The following is a 20,619-nucleotide window of genomic DNA, read 5'->3' as shown; positions in this document are numbered from 1 at the left end:
AAAAGAGACAAAGAAGGACATTACATAATGGTAAAGGGATCAATGCAACAAGAAAAGCTAATGATCATAAATATATATGCGGCTAATACAGGAGCACCCAAATACATAAGGCAAGTTCTTAAAGAATTACAAAGAGACCTATACTCCCACACAATAATAGTGGGAGACTTCAACACCCCATTGTTAATATTAGACAGATCAACGAGACAGAAAATTAACAAGGATATCCAGGACTTGAACCTGGACCTGGAACAAGCAAACCTAATAGACATTTACAGAACTCTCCACCCCAAATCCACAGAATATACATTCTTCTCAGTACCACATCACACCTACTCTAAAATTGACCACATAATTGGAAGTAAATCACTCCTCAGCAAATGCAAAAGAACGGAAACCATAACAAACAGTCTCTCAGACCACAGTGCAATCAAGTTAGAACTCAGAATTCAGAAACCAACCCAGAACCACACAGCTTCATGGAAAATGAACAACTTTCTCCTGAATGTAGACTGGATAAACACTGAAATGAAGGCAGAAATGAAGATGTTCTTCAAAACCAACGAGAACGAAGAGACCACATACCAGAATCTCTGGGACACATATAAAGCAGTCTCTAGAGGAAAATATATAGCAATAAGTGCCCACATGAGGAGAAAGGAGAGATCTAAAATTGACACCCTATCATCAAAATTGAAAGAGCTAGAGGAGCAAGATCAAAAAAACTCAAAACTTAGCAGAAGACAAGAAATAACTAAGATCAAAGCAGAATTGAAGGAGATAGAGACACGAAAAACCCTACAAAAAATCAATAAATCCAGGAGCTGGTTTTTTGAGAAGATCAACAAAATAGACAGACCACTAGTCAGACTAATAAAAAAGAAAAGAGAGAATAACCAAATAGATGCAATAAAAAACGATAAAGGGGATATCACCACAGATTCCACAGAAATTCAAATCATCATCAGAGATTATTACAAGCAACTCTATGCACATAAACTAGAAAACTGGGAAGAAATGGATAAATTCCTGGACAGTTGCCTTCTCCCAAGCCTAAACCAGGAAGAAGTCGAAACCCTGAATAGACCAATAACAAGGTCTGAAGTCGAGGCAGCAATTAAGAGCCTACCACCCAAAAAAAGCCCAGGTCCAGATGGGTTCACAGCCGAATTCTACCAGACATACAAAGAGGAACTGGTACCATTCCTACTGAAACTATTCCAAATAATCCAAAAAGAGGGAATCCTTCCCAAATCATTTTATGAGACCAACATCATCCTAATACCAAAACCCGGCAGAGACTCAACAAGAAAAGAAAACTACAGGCCAATATCCATGATGAACATAGATGCAAAAATCTTCAATAAAATACTGGCAAGCCAATTGCAACAGCACATCAAAAAGCTTATCCACCATGATCAAGTAGGATTCATCCTGGGGATGGTTCAATATACGCAAGTCTATAAATGTAATTCACCACATAAACAGAACCAAAGACAAAAACCACATGATTATCTCAATTGATGCAGAGAAGGCCTTCGACAAAATTCAACAGCCCTTTATGCTAAAAACTCTCAGTAAACTAGGTATCGACGGAACGTATCTCAAAATAATAAAAGCTATTTACGACAAACCAACAGCCAATATCATACTGAATGGGCAAAAACTGGAAGCATTCCCTTTGAAATCTGGCACTAGACAAGGATGCCCTCTCTCACCACTCCTATTCAATACAGTACTGGAAGTTCTAGCCAGAGCAATCAGGCAAGAAAAGGAAATAAAGGGTATTCAATTAGGAAAGGAGGAAGTCAAATTGTCTCTATTTGCAGACAACATGATTGTATATCTAGAAGACCGCATCATCTCAGCCCAAAATCTCCTGAAACTGATAAGCAACTTCAGCAAAGTCTCAGGATACAAAATCAATGTGCAAAAATCACAAGCATTTCTATACACCAATAACAGACTTAAAGAGAGCCAAATCAAGAACGAACTGCCATTCACAATTGCTACAAAGAGAATAAAATATCTAGGAATACAACTAACAAGGAACGTAAAGGACCTCTTCAAGGAGAACTACAAACCACTGCTCAACGAAATAAGAGAGGACACAAACAGATGGAGAAACATTCCATGTTCATGGTTAGGAAGAATCAATATCGTGAAAATGGCCATACTGCTCAAAGTAATTTACAGATTCAACGCTATCCCCATCAAGATACCAATGACCTTCTTCACAGAACTGGAAAAAAACACCTTAAACTTCATATGGAACCAAAAGAGAGCCTGCATAGCCAAGTCAATTCTAAGCAAAAAGAACAAAGCAGGAGGCATCACACTACCAGACATCAAACTCTACTACAAGGCTACAGTAATCAAAACAGCATGGTACTGGTACCAAAACAGAGATATAGACCAATGGAACAGAACAGAGGCGTCGGAGGCGACACAACACATCTACAACCACCCGACCTTCGACAAACCCAACAAAAACAAGCAATGGGGAAAGGATTCCCTGTTCAATAAGTGGTGTTGGGAAAACTGGCTAGCCATATACAGAAAGCAGAAACTCGACCCCTTCCTGACACCTTACACTAAAATTGACTCCAGATGGATTAAAGACTTAAACATAAGACCTAACGCCATAAAAATCCTAGAAGAAAACCTAGGCAAAACCATTCAGGACATAGGCGTAGGCAAGGACTTTATGACCAAAACACCAAAAGCATTGGCAACAAAAGCCAAAATAGACAAATGGGACCTGATCAAACTCCACAGCTTCTGCACGGCAAAAGAAACAGTCAACAGAGTGAATCGGCAACCAACAGAATGGGAAAAAATTTTTGCAGCCTACCCGTCTGACAAAGGGCTGATATCCAGAATTTACAACGAGCTAAAACAGATTTACAAGAAGAAAACAAACAAGCCCATTTAAAAATGGGCAAAGGATATGAACAGGTACTTTATAAAAGAAGACATACATGAGGCCAACAAGCATATGAAAAAATGCTCATCATCACTGGTCATTAGAGAAATGCAAATCAAAACTACATTGAGATACCATCTCACGCCAGTTAGAATGGCGATCATTAAAAAATCTGGAGACAACAGATGCTGGAGAGGATGTGGAGAAATAGGAACACTTATACACTGTTGGTGGGAGTGTAAATTAGTTCAACCATTGTGGAAAACAGTGTGGCGATTCCTCAAGGACCTAGAAATAGAAATTCCATTTGACCCAGTGATCCCATTACTGGGTATATATCCAAAGGATTATAAATCATTCTACTATAAGGACACATGCACACGAATGTTCATTGCAGCACAGTTTGCAATAGCAAAGACCTGGAACCAACCCAAATGCCCATCAATGATAGACTGGACAGGAAAAATGTGGCACATATACACCATGGAATATTATGCAGCCATCGAAAACGATGAGTTCGCGTCCTTTGTAGGGACATGGATGAACCTGGAAACCATCATTCTCAGCAAACTGACACAAGAACACAAAATCAAACACCACATGTTCTCACTCATAGGTGGGTGTTGAACAATGAGAACACATGGACACAGGGAGGGGAGCACTATACACTGGGGTCTGTTGGGGGGAGTGGGGGGGACAGAGTGGGGGTGGGGAGTTGGGGAGGGATAGCATGGGGAGAAATGCCAGATATAGGTGAAGGGGAGGAAGGCAGCAAATGACACTGCCACGTATGCACCTATGCAACAACCTTGCATGATTTTCACATGTACCCCAAAACCTAAAATGCAATTAAAAAAAAAAAAAAGAAAGAAAAGAAAAACACACAAACAGAATAACATTCAGAAAATTCAGACACCTCTTTATCCCCAAAGAAAAAGTGGCTTCTGGGACAGGAAGGAACCAATGGCCTTTTTCAATCAGACTTCTGTGACCAACAGTTGTACTTATTCTACAACTATATACAACATCAGCAGATTTCTAAACAACAGATGCTGTGGCTACTGAAGTAGAAAATGCACCATCACTGCTCCTCTGGTTTGTCACGCTCCTTCCCTATACCCAGGCACTCATCTGGGACTCTCAGAATCATTTCATACTGACATCCTGCCAAGAATTCTCTTTCAAAATGAAAGAGCACATCAAGTTGCCGTTCATAAAGTGGAGGGCAGAGATTATGTTTTTTGTTCATGTATCTTAATTTCTCGAACAGCGTCTGGCTGCATCAATTATCAAACGAAGCAGTCATGGACCTCAAGAGGCGAGAGAGTAACCTCAGATTGTAAATCCAGTGGGCACTTTTCAGTTTTATCTTACTTTGCTTTTTCTATCAATGGCTTCCTATTTCACTTAAAAAAAAAAAAAAAAAAAAAAAGCAAAGATTTTAGTGTGCTTCAAAACTATAGTAACTTGCCACTGTCCCCCAACTTTAATCTTCTACTGTGCTCTCCTTCACTCACCCTGCTCTAGCTGTCTTGCTTGTTCTTAGCAACCAGGCATGCCCTCAAAGGGTTTTTGCCCCTGTTGTTCCCTTTGTTGGGACTCTCATCCCCTTCCCCCATGTGGGGATGGCTTACTCCCTTATTAGTTTCAGGTCTGTACTCAAGAGTCACCTTGTTAGTAAGAGCTTCCCTAACCACTCGATTTATAGCGGTCCTCCCTTAAACCCCCTCCTCAACCCTCATATTCTCCAGAGCCCTGGCTTGCTTTATTTTTATCCATAGCATTTACCACCACCTAACATACTATACATTGAACTTAATTTTGTTTGTTATCTCTTCTCCAACTAGAAAATAAGTCATAAGGGCAGCAGTTTTTGTCTGAACCTAGAACAGTGCCTGGCCCAAGGAGGAGGAAGCAGCCAGAGGATGGAACAGAGAAGGAAATTAGAACAGGGAAGACTGTATCCTTCCCATCTGTGCTTCACCTCTTCCAAATACATATGGCTTCCCTTCCTCTGCTTGCCACCCTCCCTTGCTTTCTTTTTGTTTGAGACAGAGTGTTGCTTTGTCGCCCAGGCTGGAATGCAGTGGTGCAATCTCGGCTCACTGCAACCTCTGTCTCCCTGGTTTAAGTGATTCTCGTGCCTCAGCACCCAAGTAGCTGGGATTACAGGTGCCTGCCACCACGCCCAGCTAATTTTTTTTTTAGTAAGACAGGATTTCACCATGTTGGCCAGGGTTGTCTCAAACTCCTGACCTCAAGTGATCCACCTGACTTGACCTCCCAAAATGCTAGGATTACAGGCATAAGCCACCATGCCCAGGCTGCTTGCCCCTTTTTAAGTGTTTAGACTCTTCTCTACAGTCTCAACATATTCTCTTTGCATAAACTCATCCACAATAGAAATTTCAATGATTAACCTAAACACAAACAACTCCCTCACAAGTCTACTCTTGAGGCTAGACCTTTTCACCCACACTAGATTCTCAGAATCAGCTAGCTACTAGAAAAAAATCTGACCATGTAAGCTTCTCCTATCCATTCTCCCCTCTCTTTTCTTACTTACACTGCGCCAACTGAATAATCAAATCTCCTGATTAAATCATTATTCTGTGAGGCAAGAGAATGTGGTTAAGAAAATAGGCTTGCTATCAGGAAGACCCAAATTCAAATTCCCAGCTCCACCTCTTCCTTGGTAGAGCTAAGTGTGTGAGCCAGGACAAGTTATTTTATTTATTCTCTCAGGGTTTCAGTTTCCTCACATGTAAAATGGGATAGTATTAGTGAAAATCAAAATAGCACTTTACTTAGAAAAAAACATTCAGGTACCCCTCAAAACCTACTGGCTCTTATTTAAAAGATAATTTAAATAATACCAGTTTCTCCTTATTCTTGATCCATTCTTATTTTTATATCTCCTTCCTTCTTTCAGAGAGAAGATGTATTTGTATACATACATGATGATCCCACATTCTAGTGACAAAAAGAGGGAGCAAGCTAAAGAACAAGTTAGGCATAACTTTTGGAATAACTCAATTTGGACCTTAGTAGGATCAGATTTTTATGGGACATTCCATTCCATTACAAACTCTAGGAATCAGTCTTTCATTTACAGCTTTAAAGAAGTTCTTCCATTCCATTCAGTAAAGTTCCATTCACAGATAGCACAATATCATTCAACATCAATATACGATGTCAGCCAAAGTACTGGAGCCTGGCAGAGAAAGGAGAAAGACTGCATAAAGAAGAACTGTCTCTGCATATTTCTCATTGTTTCTTGGCAGGACTATGTCATTATGGCAAAATTAGAGCTCAAAGTGATAGGCAGCAGTTATTTGACTCATAAGTATAGCTTGGAAATGCTCTTTTGGAAATCCAGATTCAGGGACTTGACATCTTTGATGCTATACAGTTAGCAAACCAAATGTGACCAAAACAGAAGGATATGTATGTACATTAGTATTCAACTAAAATACTTTATCTGATAAATCTCTGGTTAGCAAGCAATAATAATCCTAAATATGATTTAGAAACAATGCCACATAAATATTACTTATTTATGACAAGAAGAGGTTTGGGGAAAAAAGCTCTTAGAATTATCAGCATTTATTTCTGAATTAACATTAACACACATTTAACAGTAAGATTACAATTAGAGAGGCTCTGGAAAAGCCATACATAGTCTTTGGAGTTAAACAAACCTTGGTTTAAATCCTAATTCTATCTCTCATGAGCTAATTGAGCAGGTTACTTAAATTCTCTAAGCCTATTTTCTCCTCAGATATAAATGGAGATAATAATACCCAACTGACAGGGTTATTTAAGAGATCAGTGATGATACTGTATCAATTAACATATTTATGCAATTGTACATATTATAAAGTGATAATATTATATAATTGGCTATATTGACATACATTTGCTCAATAAATGGTAATTATTACTTATCAAATACAACTGGCTGAACAACATAAAACAAATCACTAAATAGTCATAAAGGCCACTCTATAGTCAATCTTGATCACAATGACTAAGCTACACAGAAGTCAAAACAGCTAATAAATCTGAAACAATCCATTTTTGGTTCTTAAATACTTACACTTATTTTTGCAGCAAACTACCTAAATCCAGGTGAAGGTGATGCATAATGGAAACAAAAGTTGGCTATGTTCAAATCAATCTTTTAAGAATAAGTTATTTTCCCAATAAGCTAATAATTTAAGAAAATGTTACAGTCCACACAACAATTAACAGAATGTACCCTGAGGTCCACCTCTATCTTGCTGTTGTATACCCAGAGTTAATACAGTGTCTGGCACATTCTAGGTACCTAGCAAATATTTAATTGCTGTCTATACACACCCACTTAATGTTACTCCAGAGTAGTGATCCAATGTAGAAAAACAACCCAAAGTAATAAAGGAGCATATTTGAAAAGTATTTTAATAGAAAATTCCTAAGAAATCTCTTAGTCTCTAAAAAGGCCTTACTCAACCACCAGCAAGGGACCACTGTGTCAAGTTAAGCCAAAATCACAACATTACTTGAAGAAAAGTTCATTAATTGGTAGTTAAAGAGGAATATAAGGGCCAGGTGTGGTAATCCCTGGCTCACACCAGTAATCCCAACACTTTAGGAGCCAAGGCAGGTGGATCACCAGGTCAAGAGTTCGAGACCAGACTGACCAACATGGTGCAACCCCATCTGTACTAAAAATACAAAAATTAGCCGGGCATGGTGGTACATGCCTGTAATCCCTCCTACTCTGGAGGCTAAGGCAGGAGAATCACTTGAACGTGGGAGGTGGAGGCGACAGAGCGAGACTCTGTCTCGGGGAAAAAAAAAAAAAAATGGAGTATCAGACAAAATGAAAGTCACCAGTGACAACCTTCAAGAGCTAGTAAGAGGGGCTACAACTCTACAAATAAAAACAAAGATATATTCATAATAAATTGAAGGAGGAAATATTTAAAATAACCAAGGGATCCTAAATATTTTCCAAGTCTGTTCACTCTTATCATCTGCCTAAGAATAGGGTTTGTTCTAGTTGATCAGATTTCAGTTTACTTTCACTGTTTTTTTCTTTCCCCCCCACGATGTCACCCACGCTGGAGTGTAATGGCGAATCTTGGCTCATTGCAACCTCCACTTCCTGGGCTCAGGCCATCCTCCCATCTCAGCCTCCCAAGTAGCTGGGACTACCACGGAATCCGGCTAACTTTTTTTTTTTTGAGACTGAGTGTAGCTCTACTTCCCAGGCTGGAGTGCAGTGGCACAATCTTAGCTCACTGCAACCTCCACCTCCCAGGTTCAAGAGATTCTCCTGCCTCAACCTCCTGAGTAGCTGGGATTACAGGTACCTGCCACTGCGCCTGGCTAATTTTTGTATTTTTAGTAAAGACAAGAGTTTCGTCAGGTTGGCCAGGGTGGTCTCCAACTCCTGACCTCAAGTGATTCACCTACCTTGGCCTCCCAAAGTGCTGGGATTACAGGCATGAGCCACCGTGCCCAGCCTTTTACTGGTTTTCGATTGTGTGCTAAGCACCATAGAAAGTATATGAAAAATACACAGAGGAGGTGCAGAAGGAAGTCACATGCACATAACTACTATATAATACACATCTGGAACCCATACAAGAACCTAATCCAATGTCCACTCTAGCCTCTTTTCCATCGTCTACTAGCTGGTTATAGACTTAAGCACCCTTCTATTTTCAAAATTTAAGTACCAACAACTTGAATTCTCAAGTTATTTTATCTTCTCTTAAAAAAATTTTTTTAAGGAGTTAGTTTTCAGCATCTTCAATTTTACTAGACATGGTATGCACAATGTTAAAGACAAGCTCTAATAAAAATTCATGTGACCCTTTAAATGGTTTGTGAAACATTTAAAAAACTTTTAAAAACACAAATTCTTCTTCGAACAATGAAGACAACGAACGTCTGGTGGTTCCCTAAACGAGCTGTAACTTTAAGATGGGCAGCAACTAACAGGGACTTCAGCTTTGGCAAAACGTGGAGGCTGCCTTGCACTGGGCTCGCAGTGATCTTAAAATGTTATTCAATTCTTCTCGTCTCGATTTATGTTTTTCTCCCTCCCAAAGTTAAAGTTTAACTTAAATGTCGTTGGACACGTAATTTGGTGATATTCTAACGTCATTTCCTTATGCTTTTTGATTTGTAACGAAATAAAAATATTTGTTCATTCTCAAAACAAAGGTCTTCCACATACAAAAATTAAGCATGGAGTGTAATAAGGTCAATCGAATAAAGCTGCATTCGACCTTTTAAAATATGGAGTAACATTTTTCCCTTCTGCAGAACGCCTGTTCAACTGACTACTGACACTTAGGACACTGCCCGAAGTTCGAAGCGCAGACACGGAAACACCCGATCTGAAAGACTGGAGACCGAGACAGCAAAGGGAGGGGGCGCGGAGTGCTGATCTCAGCTCCTCCAAAACTCGTAATGTTGAGTCTGTGACACGGAGAACAAAACGCGAGCAAGGACAAGCTTACACGGCACCATAATGTTAACACGAAGACCGGTTTTCCGGTAGATGAGGCGACGAAAGGCTAAAAGACCCCAAAGTTAAAGGAGCCCCAATTTTGTCCCAGAAAACGTAGAGCTAGGAGGGCGGTGACCGGTTTCCCGGACTTACCCCTACGCACTCCGAGATGCTGAAAGAGGGACCCCTGCTCCCGTAGGAGGCCCCTGCTGCACCCAGCTTGGCCCAAGCTGACCCTGCCCTCCAAGACCAGGCCTGGTCAGACCCTCCCGCCACGGGCCAGGTCCCCGCCAGGCCAGCCGCCAGCCCCAGTCAGGACTGCTGAGCCTTCGTCGCCTCCTGCTTCAGCCGGGTCGGACCAGGGCCCCCGGAGACTGGCTGTCCCGCGCCCGACTACCTTGGTCGTCCGGATATGCTCCATCGCGAGGAGACGTCAGCCGGCAGCCGGTCTCACGGGCGTACCCTGGGGCTAGAAAAACCGGGCGGTGACAACGACAGAGAGCAAGCGGGAACTCCTTTGGCCAGCCAGCGCCGCGGGTCTGTCAGGCGGCCCCGGTAGCGTCAACCGCCCCCGGTAGCGTCAACCGCGCAGGCGCAACCGGCGAGCGCCGTCTCCTAGAAACACTTCCCCAAACCCCGCGGCCTCCCGGGGAAAAACTGGGTGGGCGGGCAGAGCGTCCGCGGACCTAGAGCGGCTTGCTGGTTTGTCCCGGACCGCCGCGGCTTCCACAGCGCCCCCTGCTGGAGGAGGCCGATACTGCTCACCACCAATTCCGAGGCAGTCTTCGTGAACCCGCCTAGCAGAGGCGCGGGGCGGTCAGGCTGACTGCAAGAGAATGAAGCCCGAGTAAAAGACTCTTACCCGGTGAAGGCAAGACTGGAGGATGTTCTGAATTCCATCGCCATACCACTGGACAGCACCAAATTTAGTTTGAGCTCAGTCTACTTATAAGAATGTATTCTAAGGAAATCATCAGATTTGGAATTATTATTCTAAGGAAATAAGCATATAAGGAAACCAGCCTTATTTTAAACAATCAAATCTCTAATGCTACGGATTCCTTATGTAAATTATGATGATTAGCTAATCCTCAATCTGGCCTGATGTCAGAGTCCCGCCTCCTACCTCAATTTCATACGATGTTAGCACCAGCATCCATTAAAACACATCCTGTAGAGGGATATCGCATAATGAAAATGTTACTGTGGCATTACCGAGTGAAGAAAAAACTGGCTATAGAACAGTAAGTTCAATATAACCGTGCTCTGTAATTTTGATTTATGTAAAGAAAAAGTTTACATTTCTAGATGAGGGTTACAGGTAATTTTTGTGTTAGAATACGTCTAATGTGGTACTTCTCAGCCTGGAGTGAGTTTTCTCTCCAGGAGACATTCGGCAAGATCTGGAGATATTTTTGGTTGTCTCAACTGGTGCGGGGGGGCGGGGGGGCTGGAGGGGGCGTGAGTTGTGTCGGGGGGGGGTGAGTGGTGGCGGGGGCAACTGGTGGGTGGCGGCCAAACCCCTACTAGGCACCAGACCAACCCCCAACAATAAGGAATTATCCGTCCCCAAGATGACAACAGTGTAGAGGTTGAGAAATCCTGCTCTATGCCAGGCGCGGTGGCTCACGCCTGTAATCCTAGCACTTTGGGAGGCTGAGGCGGGCCTTAGGAGTTCGAGTCCAAGAAACCCTGCTCTATGTTTTGTAAGTATTCTGTACTAAGCGGGTTAAGGTTTGTAATCTTCATCTTTCTTACTGTGATTGGTGTTAGAAAAGCCTAACGTCTAAATTTTCTTTTATAATTAAAAATTTTATAATTGAAAATTTTATTAAAATAAATTTCACTTATAGTTTCATTTTGTTCAAGTTCTCTTGGCTTGTTTTGCTTTGATGGCTACTTATGTGTCAGATAGATAGCCAAAGCAATGGAGATGCTTATTAAACACAACAGCCTTTGTGGTGAAGTTGCTGACTCCTGTAAGGTAAATATGTAATAAAAGATTAAACCACCTAGAAACGAACCTTAGTACAGTATCACATCCACCACCACTCCAAAAAAGCCCCACAAATCCTGCTCAGAAAAAAAAATACATATATCGAAAAGTAGGCTGGGCATGGTGGCTCTCGCCTGCAATCCCAGCACTTTGGGAGGCCGAGGCGAGTGGATCACAAGGTCGGGAGTTCAAGACCAGCCTGACCAACATGGTGAGACCCCATTGCTACTAAAAATACAAAAATTAACTGGGCCTGATGGCACATACCTGTAATTCCAGCTGCTCAGGTGGCTGAGGCCGGAAAATCACTTGCATCTGGGAGGCAGAGGTTGCAGTGAGCCAAGATCACGCCATTGCACTCCAGCCTGGGCAACAGAGTGGGACTTCGTCTCAAAAAAAGAAAAGAAAAGTAATGTAGGTCTTTACTGAGGATTGCTTTTTGAGAAAACAGAAAGAGGTGAATTATATTGTATAACATACAGCAAGACTTGCTTAATAAAACCTATTTTTATATCATTTTCCTCCCAAATTGTATCTTCCTCCTTCCCTATTCCCCTACAGACCATCCTCCCTCTTCTCATCTCCTCATTTCTTGTGTCCTCTCTTTACCAGTTCTCACAGAGAGGCAATCATAATGATGTCAGGTCACCAAATGTACTCAGTGCTTTATGGATATTCTGAGGAAAATGCTATTGCTTTCCTTATTTTAGAGATGAGACAAGTGAGACACAATGAAGTGAAGTGACTTGCCCAATATCACATAGCAGATAAAGCCAAGATCCATGTTATAAAGCCAGACAGGCTGACGCCAGAGTCTGTATTCTTAACAACCGTTTTACATTGATTTGCTTTTCAAAATCCATATTAAAGTTCTATTTATGGTAATATGATAGGCTAGAAAATTACCCAGCTTTTCAGGAAGAAAGTAAAATAACAGACAAAATAGTAAATGACGCTTTGACTCTTGAGTTGAATACACTTATAGAATATTCCTTACAGTTAAATTTGACAGATAATCACTCAGTTCCATTATTTTTCCTTGAGACATCTCTTTAGAGGTCTCCAGATGCTTCTAGGAGCCTTTTCTCCTTTTGCTCCTGTTTGCACCTGCGTTCTCTCAGCCTACTGAACAGATGTTTTCCTGGGACTCTCCTCACCATGGGTCTGAGAAATGTGTTGCTTACTCACTTATGCGGAATTTTTAGATCCTGTGGTTTATCCTTCTGGATTTACTTACTTGCATTGTTTTATTTTGCTGTAGTATATTCTATATTAACTTCCTGAGAAAGGGAGAATGGAGCATAAATCCCTGACAGGAGGTTTGGCTGGATCTAGAATTCTATAATTAGGATTTTGAAAGCTCCCAGAGACGTATCCCAGCTTTCGGTGCAGTTATTCACTAGTCCCATGGCATTCCAATTTCCCTTTAGGTGTCGCTTCTACTCTCTCAGGATGCTTTTTGGACTGCTTTATCTCCAATGGTCTGAAATTTCAACATAATAAATCTTAGCTTTCTTGTTTATTTTTCTGCCTAGTGTTTTGAGCTCTGCAATCCAAAAACACAAGGCCTTCAATTCTGGGAATGTTTTCTTATATTATTTCTGCAATAATTACTGTTTCGTTCTTTTTCCTTCTTCCTTTTTTCTTCCCTTTAAAAATTTTTTTTATTCCTCTCATCTGTCTTCTCTCCCTTATCTTTTCTTTCCTATTTCCCTCCTGTTCTCTCTTTTTATTTTACTTTATTTTTGTTTTATTTTTATTTATTTATTTTTTTGAGACAGGGTCTCACTGTGTCACTGAGGTTGGAATGTAGCTGACTACCTCCTCGATCTCCCGGGTTCAAGCAATCCTCCCACCTCAGCCTTCTGAGTAGCTGGGACTACAGGCATGCGCCACGAAGCCCGGCTAATTTTTTGACGAGACGGTGTTTTTCCATGTTGCCAGGTTGGTCTCAAACTCTTGGGCTCAAGTGATCTGCCTGCCTCAGTCTCCCAGACAATAACAGACAAAATATTAAACATCATTTAATATTTTGTCTGTTATTTTACAGGCGTAATTCCAGCTCCTTTCTTTTTTTCAGTAGAAATTCCTGGTCTGACTTCCTAATTTTACTATCCTTTCACTCCTACTTTCTAAGTATTTGCCTTTCTAATCTACTCTCTGGGAAATTATTACAACATAATACTCCATTGTTTCTACTATTTTTAATTGCTGCAATTGTGTATATGTATATGTGTGTCTACAATTATATGTATATATATGTGTGTACATGTATATAATTGTAGATACACATATGTACACATATATATGTACACACATACACATATATATAATTGTAGACAAAGCTTGAGCTCAGATCTTGGATTTTTTCTTCTTCTTTGTCTACTGAACACAAGGTTTGCCTCCCAAAGTGCTGGGATTACAGGCATGAGCCACTGTGCCTGGCTTATATTTTTAATATCTAAGTGTTTTCACTTTAAATAGACTCTATTTTATCTATTTATTTATTGTTTAGAGATGAGACCTCGCTATATTGCCCAGGTTGGAGTGCAGTGGGTATTCATGGGCACGACCATAGAGCACTATAACCTCAAACTCCTGGGCTCAAGCAATCCTCCTGCCTCAGCCTACTGAGGAGCTGGGAATACAGATATGCTGCACCGCAAGCTTCTCCAGGCTCATCTTGCGTCTTTCCCACCCCAGCCCTAGAATCATCCATTTCTCCAAGGAGCCTTGCTTCCTTTTATTGGAAAATGATATTAGAATCCAAGATCTGTTGTGAAGCCAAGATGACCTAACTGGAAAAAAAAAAAAGGAAAAAAAAAATCCAAGATCTGAGCACAAGGTTTGTCTATGGAATGTTATTGTTTCTAAGTGAAGAGATCTTTTTGATTACATACATTTTCCTATTTTTCTTGTTTTTTCGTTTGTTTTTTAGTGGTTTATTAATTTGTTTTCTATCCCCCTGCTCTGATAGATGTAAGATCTAAGATCTCATCTCTCCTAGATGAATAATAATTTTATTGATATATTTCTTTTAATTTTTACTTCCTGAAATCTGTTCCTTTTACGTTCTCTTTACATTTTCTGTTTTTGTCTCTGACTTTGATGCCAAAAGCGATCCTCCAATATATGATCATTCTTAATGGTCCTTTCCAGCAATAAAATGCTGATTTGAAACATATTCTTTATAGGACAACTTGCCTATTGGCAATTTCATTACTGAATAATGGGTGGGGACTTGGTAGTTTTGTTGGGGATCCCCACATCATTATTTGAAGACCCTGTGCATGTGAAGGGCACAGGGAGCTCTGGGAACAGATGTCCTGTTAGCAGCAGTAGCTGAGTAGAAGCCCCAGTTAGGTACTGTATATAGGATCCGGATGATCCAGGCCATACTCTTCTCTGTTGCCAGCTCTCCCCTTAGTGATTACTGCAAGAAACAAAGAGACCTATTTCCCCTCAATACAAGGGGTGGGAAATGAAAAGACATTGGAAAGAGAAGAGGTTCATTCACTAATATTTGTTTTATTGTTAGTAATATTTATAAAGCACGTGATCCAGTTTCAGAAGATTTCAATATACACCCCATGCGCCGAAATTCCTACCCTTCCCTTAAAAATGTTGACATCCAATAAAATTCATTAGATTAAGTATTTTCTGCTGTCTGATCTCATCAATTATGCCAAGAGAACACTTAATACAGTTATAATTGAATTGAGTAGTCCACTGCAACTTACAAACTAATCTGAAGGAAGACAACCAAGAAGAGATCTGTTTTTAGGGTTAGTTAGTCTGGTGAATATCAAAATACCAGTGTAATCATTGACCACAAGAAAGCAGATGAGAATGAAGGTCAGCATTTCTCTTCCTGTAAAGCTTTGGGGGAGGTCACATTACAGTTGAAAAGATTGCTTAGTTACTATGAATTCAGAGCAGGGGAAACTAGCTGGATGATATGAGAGGCTGTTGCCATTCAGCCAAGATCCTGATGCATCAGTCAAAGTCAACCCTATTAGGATGTACCAACCATAAGAAAAGGCAGGAGTGACTCTGGGCCAGGCAAGCCTCTGGAAGCAGCACTGAAGGCTCATTATTTGAGGAAAATATTAGATCCCCTAATCTAGGCCTCACTGTTGAACAATCCTCCCTCTAAGGGCCCTATTCTTGCTTTAGCTATGCCATTCCATCCTCTAGGTTCCTGTCAAGACATGGTATAGAAGCTATGCTGTCTTTTTAAGGAGACATATCTGTAACTTAATTTTGTTTTAATGTGTATATTTATAATTTCCTTTATCATCCAACTTCTAGGAGACATCAGGTTCTTTCTTACATGTGCCTACAAAAGCAACTTGAAATAGTGACATGGTTAATAATTAATGATTTTAATAAAATGTCATTTTCTTAATTAACTTTGCATTTAAAGATGGAGGGTTTTTTTGCACAAAAAGTTAGAAGTTAAAAATTCACAAAAAGCATCAAATAAACTATTATTATGGTTTGAAATGATGAGGAATAAGAATCTTTTTTTTTTTTTTTTTTTGAGACAGAGTCTCACTCTGTTTCCCAGGCTTGAGTGCAGTGGTGCCATCTCGGCTCACTGTAAACTCTGCCCCCCCTTCAAGTGACTCTCATACCTCAGACTCCTGAGTAGCTGGGACTACAGGTGTACGCCACCTCACCCAACTAATTTTGTATTTTTAGTAGAGACAGGGTTTCGCCATGTTGGCCAGGCTGGTCTCAAACTCCTGTCCTCAAGTGAGCTCCCCACCTCAGCCTCCCAAAGTACTGGGACTACAGGCATGAGCCATTGTGCCTGACCGAAATCAGTCTTCTACATTTGTTTCTCTCTAATGCTTAATGCTTATTTTTACACTACAAAAAAAGAAAAAAACAGTGCTCCTATAAAAGGCACAAGAGATATTTGATATTTTGATTATTATGTAAGAAAATATTTTACATTTAAAAATGAGATATTGATGCTTGTTTGAGGGGTGGCTTAAACAACAGAAATGTATTGTCTCACAATTTTTTTTTTTTTTACTTTAAGTTCTGGGATACATGTGCAGAACGGGCAGGTTTGTTAACACAGGTACACATGTGCCATGGTGGTTTGCTGCACCTATCAAGCCATCATCTATGTTTTAAGCCCTGCATGCATTAGGTATTTGTCCTAATGCTCTCCCTCCCCTTGTCCCCACCCCCAACAGGCCCCAGTGTGTGATGTTCCCCTCCCTGTGTCCATGTGTTCTCACTATTCAATTCCCAATTATGAGTGAGAACATGTGGTGTTTGGTTTTCTGTTCCTGTGTTAGGTTGCTGAGAATGACGGCTGCCAGCTTCATCCATGTCCCTGCAAAGGACATAAACTCATTCTCTTCATGGTTGCATAATATTACATGGTATATATGTGCCACATTTTCTTTATCCCGTCTGTCGCTGATGGGCATTTGGGTTGGTTCCAAGTCTTTGCTGTTGTAAATAGTGGATGCTTTTATAATTATATTTACTGTTTACCAGCTAATGGGATATTATAAAAGCAATCACAATTCCTAATCTTAGTGATTCTTAAGTAAGCATGAATCATTAAAAGAACAAGAATCATTCACTTGATTTCATTTATTGGCTTTTATTTGTAAGAGTTTTATGGAAGAAGGTGAAGTCTATGATTAGAATTCTCTGCAAAATCAAAGATATCTGAATTCAGATCTCATTTCTGCTACTTACTAGCTGTGAATTTACTCAAATTATTTAACTTTTCTAACTGATGATGTCCTTATCTGTCCCGCTTAGTGGTACTTATCATTATGTTCTCCATGAAGTTATTTGTTCAGGTTAATGAAATAATGAACAGAAGTACTTAGCATAGTAGCTGGCGTTGATAAGTGCTCAATAGCTGGATATGGTGGCATGTACCTGGAGTCCCAGCTACTCAGGAGGCTGGGGCAGGAATAATCATAGCTCAGTCAGCTCACTTAAGCCCAGCAGTTCGAGGTTGCAGTGGGCTGTGATTGCACTATTACACTTCAGCCTAAGTGACAGAGGAAGACCCCAATCTCTAAAAATAATAATAATAAATAAATACTCAATAAATAATAGTTGTGTGTATGTACATGTTAAGCAGAATAAATCCTACAGTTCCCAGAAATATCGAGATACCTGTTGATCCTCATTCTAGCTCTTCATCATGGAGTTCAGAAACGTACTTAGATCAGGCTGTGTTCATTTGGGGAGACTGAAGTTGTCTCAGGATGAAATTTGTCCAAATGCACTGTATGCTGTATTCAAGTGATCACATTATGTATTCTCTACCTCTGCAATTGAGGAGGTACACCTGGCCCAAAGAAGTGCACTAGTATTTTGTTTCCATCAGGTTGGTGTAATCCTCAGTCTTTCAGGATCTGGGGGTTTGGAGACTTGATCCTCATCCTGTCTTTAAAAAGGTTACTAGCCATTTTTTTCCTAAGTGTCCTTCTCTCTAAATCCTTTAGATGAGTAAATCTTGATGATTTAGCCAAGTGGTATCTGTGTCTGGGATTTTGCACTTGCTATTGACATTGGCTGATACAGTGGTTTAGTCATGCTGCATTCTACTTAACCACTTTATTGTACACTGGGTTCTGTGGGGTGCGAGCAGGTAGTATCTTTCTTTTGCTGCACCACTCCTTCAAGCCTGCTTTGTTGGCTCTCTCTTCACCTCTCCTCAGTATGAGCTTGAGCTGACCCTAGGGAAGTACCAGTTCCTCTTGCATTTTGGAATAATCTGATGTATATGCATCAAAATGTACCCAGTTCACAGCCTCTCCTTTTTCCTATACCACCCAGGCTTGATGACAGTGGGATGGAGGTGGGACGGGGTAGGAGAATCTGTTTTGACCATCTTGGCCCAATTCCTTCCTACTTGCTTTCTAGCTCCTGTTTTGGCTCCCCGAGCATCAGGTCTTACTTGACAAAACCTTTTATAATCTGGCATCACTGATTTGTGTGCAGCAGTTGCCTGAATGCCTCCTCTTTCTCGCTCGGGCAACTCGGTCAGTTACTTTTCCCTTCGTCCAACCTCTGGGGCTTACAGAACAAACACCTCAATTCCCTGAAGTAGGCGCAGCTCTCTCTAGTTCATTTCTTACAAGCTGGCTCTTGGTTTCTGATATACTCAAGGCTTGGCTACTCCTCTTTTTCTGGATACCCTTGAAACTTGTCTGTATCTGTACAATAATTCTATGTTCTCACGCCTCCACCATATATGCACACACTTATGCTTGAACTACCTTGAGAGAGTTTCTATTCCTTGCAATAAAAGAGGTCTAATTAGGTTATGGGGAAACTGCTCAAAGCAAAGGGAATTGGACAGGTTTAGGGAAATTGTATCCATGAGATGGAAAAGACATGAAGGTACTCCTGTTTCATTGAAGTGGACATCTGTCTAGTGACCAGAATATGTGTATCCGTCAAGCACGATGACTTGTTTCCATGAAAGGTGAGAGCAATAAATGCAGATACATTGTTCCTCTTTGGCTCCCTTTTTGTTTTTTTGAGACTACATGTTGACCACTGCCTTTCTGTTGGCATGTTTCAAGGCAATTAGATAACAGGCTGTTGGTGGCATTTTTATTGTTATATTCCAGTCCTATATATATTTTTGACTTTGCCAATCTTGGATATTTCCTCGGTTTCCTCAGTAACACATGTAAAATTCATCTTTTGGGGTGAACTTCTACTAAAAAGGTATACTACATTTAGTTATGAATAATAAAGATTCAGCTCTAATGGGCTAAATAACATAGAAGTTTATTTTTCTTTCATTTAAAAGAAATCTGAAGGTAGGTAGTATAGGGCTGGTATGGTGCCTCTATAGTATACCATCAGGGACCTAAGCTCATACTATTTTTTTGTGATACCCTCCTTTGCATATGACTTCCATTCTTAAAGTCACTCATGGATCAAGATGGCTATTGGAGATCCAGCCATTGTGTCTAAGTTCCAGGCAGCAGAAAGAAAAAAGGAGAAGAAAGGCAAAACAGATGTATGCCAGCTATCTGTCCCCAAGAAAATGAGTGATTCTGGAAGTCTCATCCCATGCCTCCTACCCACCTCTACCTGTAAAGGAAGCTGGAGACGTTTATCTGGTTAGTTTGCCACTCTGGAGAAGACTAAGGTTTTAAGGAAGAAGGAAGGAAAGAATAAATATTGCTGGCCAGAAGATAGCTTCCATCATGTATCTTATGTTGACATTGCTTAGTTCCTCTTCTCTGTCTTCCTTTATCCACTAAAGTTGTCAAGTCATAAAAGCAACCTTTTCAGGTCTCATCTTTACCAATAGTAAGGATGTATTTCAAAATAAATGACTATAATTTGAATAAGATACAATTAGCTTTATGGTAATTCCTTACATTTATTTTTCTCATTTCTTGGGTAACGAGTGAAAAATTTATCAGGAAACAGACAGTTACTGTTCTGACCTGTGATTGGGAACTTCTGTTTCAGCTTTAAGCTTTTCCCCCTTAACTTTTTAGTTTGAAAATTTCAAACCTACCGAAAGGTTGGAAAATTACTGCAGTAAACACCCACGTACCTTGTTTTGAGAGTCATCGTATTACTTGCATTATTGATTTATCTCTCTTTATACATTTGGTTGTTGTTGTTGAATCACTTGAGAATTTAAATTTTTAAAGTGGAAGGACACTACTTAAATATTTAAAACCCTAGAATATTTAAGACCCTTTCTGAGAATAATTTTCAAGATAAAGACTGTAATTGAAGGCAACTGGTTACATGTAATTTCTAAAAGATAAACTCTCTTCTGGATATTTCAGAGAACCAGAATTGGAGATATTACAGATTCCTTTCAATAGACTTCAGATGCCCACTTCCTTTCTGTGTTAGAACCTCTGCTGAGAGAGGTTTTCAGATGGTTATCCTGATCTGAACACCCCCACCAAAGCAACCACCTATTTTAGATCTATTAATGCAAACACAGTGAGAAGTTTTAGCCTGGGCAACATGGCAAAACCCATCTTTACATATAAACAAATTAGCCGGGCATGGCGGTGCACACCTGTATGCAGTCCTAGCTACTCAGAAGGCTGAGGTGGAATGATCACTTGAGCCAGAGAGACAGAGGTTGCAGTGAGCCAAGATGGTGTCACTGCACTCCAGCCTGGGCACAGAGCCAGACCCTGTCTCAAAAAG

The 20,619-nt window shown here is 40.5% G+C and overlaps 2 protein-coding genes across 5 annotated transcripts in view; one reads left to right on the top strand and one right to left on the bottom strand.

The window, feature by feature from the left end:
* The window catches only part of MTMR6 (myotubularin related protein 6), a 48,257-nt gene extending 37,943 nt beyond the window's left edge, over positions 1–10,314 (bottom strand). The window contains exon 1 of one of the 3 annotated variants that reach the window (XM_064373488.1): positions 10,297–10,314. Coding sequence is in view for 2 of the 3 variants with exons in the window: in XM_064373489.1 (XP_064229559.1) it covers positions 9,832–9,855 (24 nt within the window). In the remaining variant the exon portion in view is untranslated. Of the gene's footprint in view, positions 1–9,831; positions 10,006–10,296 lie in introns of those variants that run through there. The other 2 variants (XM_064373489.1, XM_012471083.3) reach the window with 2 other exon arrangements.
* Positions 10,315–10,610: 296 nt separating this feature from the next.
* Positions 10,611–20,619, top strand: part of LOC105704896 (nucleoporin p58/p45) — a 54,586-nt gene continuing 44,577 nt past the window's right edge. For both annotated transcript variants that reach the window (XM_064373492.1, XM_064373490.1), the window contains exon 1: positions 10,611–10,678. In XM_064373492.1, the coding sequence (XP_064229562.1) occupies positions 10,626–10,678 (53 nt within the window). In that variant the 5' untranslated portion in view covers positions 10,611–10,625. The remainder of the gene's footprint in view (positions 10,679–20,619) is intronic.

This window comes from Aotus nancymaae, unplaced genomic scaffold (genome assembly GCF_030222135.1).
Source record: "Aotus nancymaae isolate 86718 unplaced genomic scaffold, 86718_ANA_hifiasm-v0.15.2.pri h1tg000009l, whole genome shotgun sequence".
Lineage (NCBI taxonomy): Eukaryota > Metazoa > Chordata > Mammalia > Primates > Aotidae > Aotus > Aotus nancymaae.
Note: the sequence above shows the minus strand (reverse complement) of the source record. Positions and strands in the feature narration are given on the sequence as shown.